The following is an 11,800-nucleotide window of genomic DNA, read 5'->3' as shown; positions in this document are numbered from 1 at the left end:
AGGAGAGGGGAGGTGGTCTATGATTAGAAGACGAGACACTGCAAGGTCAGAGAGTTGGAGGCAGGTTGGTGTGAAGGTGCGTGAGCATGCATTGGGTATCATATGTTCGGACTGCCTATCTCTCTTCGGCATACACCGGCGGCCCCTCTCCCCTCTCGTACTTTGGCACAGGATCTCTGTCTTCCACATTGCGCTCGTCTTGTACTACGTCTCCGAAGAAGACATCTGCGACGTCAACCCATAGAATCACTCGCTTCATGCCTGTTCTTGGACATCTTTCTACTTTGCCCATTCTGCCTTCGTTCTTGCCAATCGCGCTGTTTACCGCATGGACTAGATCTTCCTTTCTGATCTCTTCGTAGTCGTGGAACTCCAAGATGACTTGGTCTGCGTACGTGATGTCGGGGTTCGACCATGATGGAAGAGGTGCATTTGGTGTGTACCTAATGGCGAAGAGATGGCGTGTGTATGTGGTGATGATGGTAGGAGAAGATCCCGGTGATATGTTCTGCCGAATTGGTGTCGCTGTGTACTTTGCTTCTTGTAGTTTGTTAGTACCTTTACTCATGTCATATGACCGTATTGGGGTCTATAGTGCACACTAACCAAATGAAGCCACACCATCGATGACATCCTGTACCATATCACCAGTCTTCTTTACCCTGGCATCTTGCGGTCCGAAGCCGCCATCCGCTATCGATGTTTCAATCTCAATGCCATGGGGTTCTCTTCGTTGCCTTCGTTTTCTGCGGACGGCTTCGGTTGCCCATATTTCCATCAGCTTCGTCCTCCGGCTTCCACCGCGGTCCTTGCGGTTCATATGTTCCACATCCTCGCGGGATCGAATCTCAGTGATGTATGCCGAGTCTGCAGGGTGGTGATCGACACGATGTCCCCATGCAGCAAAATCACGTGCTATGAAAGGCACAGTCGTCAAGAAAGGGCGAGTATGTTGTGTAGTGTGAATAAGGTAAACCTTTGCGCCTTGAGATACGGTCGACATGTTTGATACGAGTTTGAGATAATGATTGCAATGTCTTTATCGGAAAGACCGTCTTTATAGAAAGCTGGACGATGGATGAAGACTTTGGAAAAGGCCGAAAAAATCTATTTTGTTTCATACCCTCTCACACAGACAGCGTGTTTGACATGAGTACGACACCACTGCAAGCAGTGCGGCCGGCATGTCAAGGCGTCATGGTCAGAGCGTTCGGTGAAGTGAGGCGTTTCAGCACAGCGCTGACTTATCTTTGGGCTCTCATGGGCTCTCAAACGGCCATCACGACGTAGCTGAACAACGCAACGGCCGCTGCTGGGTGCGCGCGCCACGATAGAAGCCCAAATTGAAGGTTGGCTGAGAGTGCACGATAGCACATTAACCAAATGTCGGTCTGACATAGCGACTGTGCTGAAATGGCGTGTTGTCTGAGAGGCGAATAGGAGAGGAAGCTGCCCAGCTGCCATGTGTTAGACGTTACTGCGTGCGCTAAACCTTCAGCTTCCTCCAGGGCTGCAGGGTACCCATGGCGCTTCTGTTCTTCCGCCGACGAATCCGGAGATGGCTCCTCAGCCTCCTTCCCCGCGTCTACCGAATCGAGGTGCGACAACCAGTCAGCCACGATCGTCCTCGTGTCGCGACTAATGCATCTTTCAGCGTGCGTGTAACATAACGATCTTTTTTGGGACTGCAAAAGTTACCGGTTATGGGATTGCGAAAGCTACCGGTTCTAGAATGTTGGCGTGGAATTTGGAATGCCACGCCATTTAGGGCTGTTAGATCATTAGCACCGCACGGACTCGCATGGCATCCTTGACATCCTCTTGAATCGCTGCATCACATTTCAATTTTGCCAGGGAAGAGGCTGTCACGATAGGGCTGTCATGTTTCTGCGTTCGACCTGAATATGGGGCGACCTCAATTCAATGGCACGACAACAGTCGTGTCTAATGCACAGAAGTTTATTCACACGCGCCATATGGCTACTACGTCCAGCGCAGCGTTTCGGCACAATCACGCTCTCGTAGATTGACGCGATCTAAGATCTCCGATCTCTTCACATTGCTCATTATACGTGACCCCTCTTCACAGAGTTTACACATCATGTTTGCTGCAAGCACTTGCAAAAGCCCACGCTCCTCATGCCGCACGTACCCCTAATATCCATGCACACCACCCCTACAACAATGCTCACCTACATCCACCATCCAGCAGGCCCGGTCGTAATCCGCACAACGCACCCCTCCATCGCGCTCTGCTACCAGGAACGTGGCTGGCTAACCACATCATCATTTGCCCAAGTCCTACGTGACCACCCAGAATGGCAGTCCATGCCCGTCTTGCCCACCTCTATTACCTCAACTCCGTCTACTGAGCCCAAAGAGAGCATGTTCGCACATATCGCTTCCACAGTACTATCCTCACTCAGCGCCACGATAGCCGTAGTACCAAGTTATGCACCCACAGGAGTGCGTAGTATTGCGCCTCTATTTGTAGGTGAACTTAGAGAAGATGTAGACCGAGAGAAGCAGAAGGAATTCATCAACAATGGAGCGCCGATACATTGGATGACGGCGGTAGAAAGGACCTGGTATCGAGATCACGGCTTGCCTGTTCCGACAACAGGCTGGCTAAAGTGCAGTCGAAGGTGTGAAGCGATTGAGCATAGACTTGAGAGCGGCGAACTCGACATCGATGTTTCACCACCGGGTTACGAGGCGGCCATAAGCATACGCTAGGAAGCATGTTGATTGATGACGCAGGATGCTGTGATTAGTGAACAATGGACGCGGATGGTACATGAGCATTCTAATCGTATTGTTGGTACTATGGTATCTCGCGAGCTGAAAATAGCTAAAAGGAAAAGAGCGTTTGGTATCTTTTGGACGTCACCCACACATGCAATAAATCATCCTTTCCTCGTACGAAAGCACCATCCCAGTATTACGCCTTGGTATCCGGTCATTTCGTCCTTCTCTTTGTACAAATAAACACATTACCCCATGTATATACTTGGCACTCGTATTCTCGAGCACCTATCTTATGTACTCTTCGCTTCTTCTGGTCATCCTACAGATCCGCGCTCTTGGGATTCACGAGGTAAATGTCGGGTACTTTTGGCACCTGGGGACTCTTTTGTAGTGCCAATTTGATCGCATCTCTTGTCTTGGCCCCTTCCTTGTTGTCCCCACCGCCGCCAGTCAGTCGCCTCATGCCGCTCCTAAAGCGACTTCGCGTATCGTGAGCGACAGGTTTGATGATGTTCTCCAGACTAAAGGTCCCGGCTTTGTCTGTGCTGTTCGAACGACCAGCCGAGTACTCGTCGTCGGAGAACGGCTCGTTTTGTTCGTCAAGAGTGGTGGACGAGAGTGAAGGTGAAATGCGCTGTGGTTGGTTTGGAGCAGATGGCGACGTCACTGATCGGGCATGTAAATTAGGGCGGGGGTGGCTTGTTGGGGGTAAGGTACTCGAAGAAGAGTTGGCAAAGGAGCTGAAAGCGCCCGGGGTCATGACACCAGGGTCCCTAGCCGGGGAGAGCTTGACATCAGAGATGAACCCCGACTGAAATGATGTAACGGATGCGTTCCGCGTAAGAGATTTGTGCAGGATAGGCGCCGTTTGCTGATCGTATAGATTCTCACGCATATCGTGAGCAAACGATCCATTCGCGTAACGCCCCGAGGACGAGAAGTTTGGTAGGTCTGTCAACGTCTCGGCGTCATCATCATCCTCAAAGAAGTCGTCCAAGCTGTCTAGTTTCATGACCAGTTCACCAATGTGACTGTCGCCCCGAGTATCTTCTGAAGTCATGGTCGCTGTTCGGTGGTAGTCGGATAACGGGCTGAACGGGAATTCTTCTTGGCGGAATTCTACTTTGGGTGTCTCGGTGTCTGGCACATTCATCTCACCGAAATTTCCGCAGGTGTAGAAGACAGCGTGGACGTTGGCCCTCGTCAACTGCGAGTGCAGGGCGGGGATCGGAATTGACCAGCCGCTTTCTTCAGGGATACCGTACAATGACTGCGTTTTCTCGAACTGTTTCTTGTACCCTCTGGTGGAGTGAGAACCTGCCATACTCATTCGAATATGCTGCTTGTCGAACGGCGTAAGAGTACTAGTCATGTTGAGATTGATGACGAAGTCCAGAACCCTCAGAGCTTGAGGGCAATACGCACTCTGTAGTAGTCGTAGAAGAGGCGAGAAAAGATCGGATCCTTTGGAGGCCATCTCCGGCTTGCGCATATCGATCTCGGGTAACAGGACGCAGAGGACTTCCATTGTGTTGATCTTCATCCAATCGATGTTATTCATCAAGAGACCGAGCAGGAACACGAGGCTGCCGAACTCATGTTCTGGGAAGAATGTTGAGCGGATAGCGGACATTGTCTGCGCGAGAAAATCCTTCTCTTGACGATACCTCTTCATTGCGAAGGCTGTCAACGCTTCGGACAGCGATGTGCATTGGTAGTGCTGATCGGCAACCTTTGCAAGCACTTCGGCGGTGGCTCGAACACTAGAATCTTTTGCTGTAGAGTCGAACGAGCGTAGGAATCTTGGCAGATTCGCGAGGATGGCGTACATTAGTCGGCTATCATCGCCCACGATGCGGCTGGAAGGTAGGACCACCAATCTCTCCAGGATTCGTAAAGATCGGTCCAGACATGTGCTCGACCGGATACCCTTGTACGTCAGTTGAGCAAGGCCTTCGAACTTGCCTTCCCATTTATCCGGGCAACTTTCTTCCAGGATTGCCAGCACCTCTTCGTCGCCCAGATCAAGCTTGTCGAGGAACTTGTCTAGCATCAGCAGGCTCTCCATGAATTCGCCTTCGTGTATGGTATCCAAGCATGCGCAAGTGGTCCAGAACAATTGAGGGTACTGTATGAGGTCGTCCGGTGCTAGTGCTTCGATGATCGTTCGTAACGTCGTAAGTATTTCCATAGAGAATGTCTGTATATCGCTCTCCTCGTCTGATATGGTATTGGAAAGTCTTGCAAGCATGTCGGAAAGCATCTGCTGATCGAGCGAGCTCAAGATGCAGCGGAAGAGCTGGAATGATCGACATGCAATATGTCGGACCGGACACGACGTGGCCCAATTCAGTGCGACTCGCCCCCAAGCTTCTCGAAGCCCAGGGTACGCGAATGAAAAGAATCTCATGACCTCGCCAGCAACATACTCCATCGGCTCGGGAACCTTGAACGTTGAATCTGCAACGTCTTTGCCATTCTTGTCATCGTAACTCCATACCACTTTGGCGTCATGTTGTCGAATACCTTCAATGAAATCTTCGATCGATCTTTTGTTGATGCCTGGCGTATCGTCTTCAATCTTGGAGATGACTAGCTCGTGGATTAGATGCACAAGCATCTCGCGAGACTGGTCCTGAACTACAGAAGTATAGTGATCCCAAAGAACCAAGACCACCTGTAGAAGCAAAGGAATGTGCTCTTTGGCTACCTCAACTGGAGATACCATAAGATCAACCAACAGGATGAGGCAAACTTGTCCCAGAGCGAAGCCGGACTATGAGAATTAGCGCAGTTCATTCCAAGTTTTACTTTATGCTTACCTGCTTGTTGCTACTTGGTAGGACCTGAGTGAGATCGGCCAAGTATGGTAGATTGACGGCGTCTGGTGGTGGTGGCATAGGCTCGCGCTTTTCGCTTACCATGGACCGCGGGTTGATTTGTAGGAGCAAGAATTCGACCACCTTCAGCCCTGCAGGGGTACTCGATAGATGGACTACGATCTGCTTGGAGTAGTCGACGTAGTTTTGTTCCCGTTTGTCTAGGCAAAGGTTGATGATGAAGTTCAAGATTAACTGAACATTTCCACCGTACGGCCCCGTTGCTAGCGCTTGCCAGAGCGCCTGAATCTCATTGTGTAGTACGTTGCCGGCCTTGTAAGTGATCTCAAAGAGGTTGACAAGCAGCATGTAAGAATTAGCAGTCGGTCCTCCATCCGGATTTACTTGGAGTTCGACGGATTGCACCCAAGGAAGCATAGCGGCAACCATGTTGCGTTTGTGGTCAGGCTTGAGATCTTTGAAGTAGTAGGAAAATTGCGAGAAGACCAGGAAGGCGAGTTCAGCATGCTGCTTAGCGAGCCTCCGTGACGTCTCGAATTGCGCCAGCTTGTAGACAGCAACAGTCTTGTCAGAAATGCTGATATCTAGATCTTGCAACTTCGAGTTCTTGCCCTCGCGAGCTTCAAGCGTTCGGAGCAATCGCGTTGATTTGGTGCGTATCTCGCTGTTCTCGTGTCCAAGCGTATAAAGACCAGCGCTGAGTACTTTCCAGAATGGCAACGTGTAGTCCTCATGTTGTGTGAGGACTTGTGTGACAACTTCAAAGTAGCTTTCCAACGCTTTGCCAGAAACTGCGAGGTAGCACATTTCGATTGCCTTGTCCAGCAAGTATGGATGCTCGCGGTTGTGCAGTATAAGGTTGGTGAGTGCTCGGCGACCAATCGCGTGTGTCCGATCGCTCGGGGTTTCGAAGATGCTCTGGATCCACGAGAGCATGCGTATAACATCGAACTGAAGCAGGACTTTGCTGTCAGTGGTAATACTAACAGGCCCGCCACACAACGCCGCCATGGCACTCAGCGCTGCGGTTCGAAGATCGCGTTTTTCGATCTCAAGAGCCGCAGTCGCGTTGCCTTTGTTGTTTTTATCTACCTCTCGATCAAGCATGGAACGGCGCATCTGTTCTTCACGCTGGCGGATCTGAGACTGGTTTGCCGCATAGCCGCACCACTCTTCCATCAATGTGAATGCAGCTTTCCGGGCTTGGAAAGGCATCCAATGCAAAGGATCACTGGTTTTGTTGATGCCCTCAAACAAAACCTCCACCAGTCCACAATAGTGCGTACGTAGCTTCTGATAGCGCGCTTCGAGTTGGACCTCCGTATCACTCAGGAATATTCTCAGATCCTTGGTGTAGTTCATGAGATTGTTGATTATCCATTCGTCATTGTGAGCCTCAGGGAGCTTGAGAAATTGCTGAGAGGTCAGCTTGTAGACGTGTGTAATCTCAGTCCGAAGATGGTCAGTTCGATAGTTGATTGGGCGAGGACTGCTGATCGTCCGGTTGTGATTTCCCAAGCGCATCTTCGCCTCCTCAGCGCAAGCAGCCACGATCCCTTGAAGCGATTCGAGCAGTGTACGATAGAGGTTGAGGTTGACGGAACCGAGGCCGATGACCGCAGCATCCCGAATGGCGACATTGTCCACTGACAGGAACGGAAGGACTTTGGAAAACAACTCGGTAGCAGTATGTTGCTTGTTCGTGCTAATTTGTGAAGATTTTGAGCTTTTACGCGAGTGATTTCCTTGCGTGGCTGATGTGGCCGTCGGACCGAGACTTGTCAATGTCGTGAAGGCGAATATGAGGTACAACTTCCACTGTTCGATAACGACTTCTGGTGATGTGGAAGCGAGGCGGCCACTGAGCTTGCTACTCCCGGGCTCGAAGGGTGAATACGGCGTAGAGCGCTGACCCTCGGCTAAGGATGATAGAGTGCGATACATCTGTGCAAGTCTCGCACAGACTATGTCACGAGTGAGAGTCACGGCGAAAGGACAAACCTCAAAGCTGATTCGAACCAGATTGGGGAAGATCTTGAACCACAGGGTAGCGTCGTACGGCACGTCGCTACCACAAAGCTCAACAAGGGTACTCTGCACATTGCTCTTACGCATGCCGCGTTGCAATCGACTGCGCTCAGCCAACGACAACTTTTCATCGCTAATGTCGAGAACTCTCTGGGGGCTGCCCTCCATTACCCGGATAACACGTGTATTGGAGCCTCCCAGAGCCGTGTCAAATTCAGTTATGAGGCGTAGCACAGTGACAGCGTACGAGCGGACGCGACGTGAAGGCGAGCATAGGAAGAAGAGACCATGGGACTCAACTTCGTCAACGTGCGCCCACACTGAAGACAGATCAAGAAGAGCCGCGCGATTACCAGAACCGTCATCTGGCGTATCCAATGCTGCTTTACGTGTCTTGCGCTTGATCTCTTCAATCCATATCTCTAGTAGCTCCACGTAGAGTTTCAAGGTGTTCTCGATGTGCCCAGCCCCAAGCATGCCACCATCAGACATAGTGGCATAACGGTCGTCGAAATTAAAGATGAACCGTGCAAAGCCAATCGTGACTTGCTGTGCATGTGATTGTCGGGCTATAGATTTGAGTGATTGAGCGGATGACACAGCGATGTTCCCCTGTACGTGGGCTGTCCCGGTGCACAACAGGTTTACCAGTGAATTGAATGGTATATGTGGAGACAGACAGCGGGGTAAAGCCTGAACAGCGACATGCAAGAGGTCATAAAACCCTTGCCGCGGATCTGTGGTGGTCATGTAATCTTCACGAGGAGCGAAACTGAAGGCCGCCGCCATAGGGGTCTTTGGTGTTTGCGAAGAGAATTTCTCGTCGAGTACGGCCTGGCCTCCGAATGCGTTGTCGCAGATGATGGTGATCTCCCCCAAGATCTTACAGAAGCGGATATAGTACTCCTTGGCCACTTCGGCGAAACCGGCGAAGTTCACAGGACGCGACAGACGCTCTTCCTTGAGAAGACTTGACTTTATGGGTAGAGGCTGTGAAGGCCGCGGACTAGAAGGAAGAGCCGGGAGCTCGTTCGATACCGCGTTTGGATCGTAGTCGAACGTAAGTGGAAAAGGCGGCTGCTCCGTGTTTTCGAGATCAGCCATGATGGCCAGAAACGAGCGGATACCAATGACCATACGGTCAGGCTCTAGGTTTTCGACGCGCAATTCTCGGCCCGACAAGAACATGTCGGAGTTGAGCAGGGGAAAGATGATGGTCTTGAAGCAAAGGTCTTGGTACTTGTAGCCGATAATGCGTGTCAGTTGTATCAATGGCTCAGCGATGGCTGGTTCAGTTGATAGGTACGATCGCCTTCCGGGTTGGAACACCATTCGTATGATTTCTTCCAACCGGCGAACAGCGACATTTGGTGCTTCGGTTCCCCGCCTGTATATGTAAGTCCACACTAGCCGACAAATGCCTCGAAGGGCGATGGCTCTGGTTGCGCGCTCTTTGAGTCGTGGCTGAGTAGACAAGGCGAGCGCAAGCCATTGCGAGAGAAAGGTTTCGGTCGGAGAAGCACATAGAATGGCGGCCATGAGTGGGAAGGCTTCGTGCCAGTGTTTCGGCTTGCCCAGCAGTATGGCAGCGCGCTGCTTCATCATGTCGATCACAGTCTTCCATCTAGGAGCGTTGAGTTCAATGGTCGCTTTAGAGGTGATACGTAATAAGAGTTCCCTTAGGACTTGGCAGTACGCATATTTAACCGGCTGGCCGTGGGCACTGGTGAAAAGCTTTGCCATGGAAAGCATGAAATCACATGTCCGGTCCCAGGTGTCTTCAGGATATGACTTCACTTGTAGGTGCCTTAGAGCGCGAATGAGCAAGGCGCCCTTGGCTTCATGGTCTCGGTTGTACTGATTCTTGATGGCCAAGTGACCATCGACGATCTTCAGGTCGGTGATGAACTTGTCTTGCACTTGCTCAAAAATGAGGCCACTCAGCACACCGAGCAGTTGACTGTAGATGGTCCAATTGGCGAGGTTGAGAGGGGATATGTCCACGAGGTCAGGGTCCACGGTGCTGAGCTGGCCGTAGAAAAGACCAAGAAGACGGTCGGCCATCTCAAAAGTCAAGTTATGGAGGTCGGTTTGGGTCATGATCTCGATCAGGACGCGGCAAAGGATGTAGGTTGAGACAGTCGAGCGCTGTTCCGCTTGTGTGACAGTCTGCTGCAGAGCGACGATGTGGTCGGGGCCAGATGCTACAGAGGCTGCGGATTGATTATCCAGTTGTTGGACCGGTTCAGTATTACGTCGAGATAGCGCAGGATGGAGTTGAAGCCCTGGGTTGGCTTGTCGGGCTGTGAGTAAGTGAGTGCGCTGTTTGGACGCCTCCTCGCTCTTGGCCTTCCGCCATAGCATGATGGTATCTATGAGCGGCTTTGGCTTATGTCGCGCGATATGCCCCAGGGCCGCGATGAGCTGGTCGAAGGTAGGGTCTACACCAGGTCCACAGACACCCTCTACCCGGGCCTCAGGCTGGCCTCTCTCCGTCATGCACTGGTTGATCTTCTGCTCGGCCTGGCTGATGAAGGCGTTGAAGAGGTGGTGCAGGGCATATTCGCCAACCGTCTTGAGTTCGTGAGGATGCGGCGGGTGGCGCGACTGGGAGCGATGGTGATTGTGGCCCTTTCGCACGGATCTGGCACTCGGCGCCCGCTCAGGCTTGCGGTGAGAAATGCTTCCATCGCTGGACGCCGCCTGGGGCCCCGCGCCGGCATAGACGTTCCCCGTGCCTGCGCCAGGCTGCATGCCGTTGGCGGCGAAGGCGTCGGCTATTGATTCCTGCGACATGAGGGCTCCATCGAGGGTTGCCCCGGCGGCGGCGGCGATGATCTGGGGGCTCAGCGGGCTGGTGGCGGGGGAGTTGACGAAGCTGGTGTTGCGCGAGTGCTGGATGCCGTGGACGATGGACGTGTTGCGGTTGTGGGCGTACGAGCCCGAGGGCTTGCGCTCGAGCGTCGTTAGGGTGCGGTCGGGGCTCGAATTGCTGCTGGCAGCCTTGACGGCCGGAGTCTGGGAGCGCGAGGCGATGGTTCGTGACGAGGCAGTCAGCGCACGCCCGCGGGTCTGGCTGGGCTCACGCGAGGCCGACGAGGGGTGCTCTATATGGTGCGACACATTCCCAGCAGCTGGTCGAGCTTGCAGGAGAGGGAAAGCAGCTGCATTGGGCAAGGCACAGGGGTCAGCACAGTTCTGAGGCAGCGCGGAGAAGCGTCGACGTCAAGATAAGGCTTTGTCGCCATGGCACCTGAAGAGCCGGCACTGTCAAACTCCAGGCCGCGTGGGGAGTGCGTTTCACAGCTGGATGACGACGGGCCTGGGGCTAGGGAAATGCTACTCACACATGCCGCAGGCTTCGCGTGCAGCATCTTCCGTGGCGCGCGGAGAATACTGCAGCCTATCTTCCAAGGCTCAAGACGTAGAGGGCGCCGTTAAAGGGTCGCGACGGCTGTCATGGATGTCTCGAGGTGGATGAAATGGGTACGTAGCGGTGCCCTGTGCCTGACTAGCCGCCGTCTAGCCTGATTCGAGGCAACGATCATCCATGGCGCCCGGCATCAACACGGCTCTGGAGATCGATCCGAGCCTGGAGATTATTCAGTCCCACGTGGTCTGCCTTTCTGGGAGCTGGGCATGGCAAGCTATCGATAGGCCTCGAGAGCCTCATACGTAGGTGAGGGGTTCCTCCCGTGTCAGTATGCCTCCTAGGCAGTTACTGAGAGGTACCTGATAACGGGCGCTTCTATCCTAGATACCTAGGTAGTGCTCAGCTGACCTTGATCGGAAGGAAGAGTATTGGTAACTGCCGTACGCGATGCTTCTCCATCTGTGATTTGTCGTTCACCATGCACATGTCTATTCGTACATGAGAATAGTAGGCTGACTCATTATGACACACGTGCAGTAAGGCTGGAGATGCAAGACTGTAGACGTGGGAGTTGCGACATCTTAAACGCGCAGTGATGACAAGACTTAGATATCTGCATCGGGATAGGCGCCTCTTTACCTCAGTCGATACTGCCACCTGCACCTGCTCTGGCTGCGCATATATATGCACTTCCAGGCTTCGCTTAGTCTACGGTCTTGGTGCGTGAAGCATCCATGAGATGATACCAGGAACACCCAGGAAGACGGCTGGCTGCCTTTGAGCACTGGGCAAGACGCCTCGTCATCTTTGC

At 52.6% G+C, this 11,800-nt stretch overlaps 2 protein-coding genes across 2 annotated transcripts; both read right to left on the bottom strand.

Annotated features, from left to right (window-relative positions):
- Positions 1–115: 115 nt before the first annotated feature.
- Positions 116–1,003, bottom strand: J4E87_006895 (uncharacterized protein; the record flags this gene model as incomplete). The annotated part of the gene is made up of 2 exons (XM_049378496.1): positions 116–540; positions 607–1,003. The coding sequence occupies 2 exons, from the start codon at positions 1,001–1,003 to the stop codon at positions 116–118; spliced, it is 822 nt and encodes a 273-aa protein (XP_049231889.1).
- A 2,064-nt stretch (positions 1,004–3,067) lies between these two features.
- On the bottom strand, positions 3,068–10,967 carry J4E87_006894 (uncharacterized protein; the record flags this gene model as incomplete). Its single annotated transcript, XM_049378495.1, has 3 exons — positions 3,068–5,524; positions 5,571–10,780; positions 10,964–10,967. The coding sequence occupies 3 exons, from the start codon at positions 10,965–10,967 to the stop codon at positions 3,068–3,070; spliced, it is 7,671 nt and encodes a 2,556-aa protein (XP_049231888.1).
- Between the last annotated feature and the right edge of the window lie 833 nt (positions 10,968–11,800).

Source organism: Alternaria ethzedia (genome assembly GCF_023757985.1).
Source record: "Alternaria ethzedia strain BMP 0044 chromosome Unknown scaffold_17, whole genome shotgun sequence".
Lineage (NCBI taxonomy): Eukaryota > Fungi > Ascomycota > Dothideomycetes > Pleosporales > Pleosporaceae > Alternaria > Alternaria ethzedia.
This window is presented reverse-complemented; position numbering and strand designations above follow the sequence as displayed.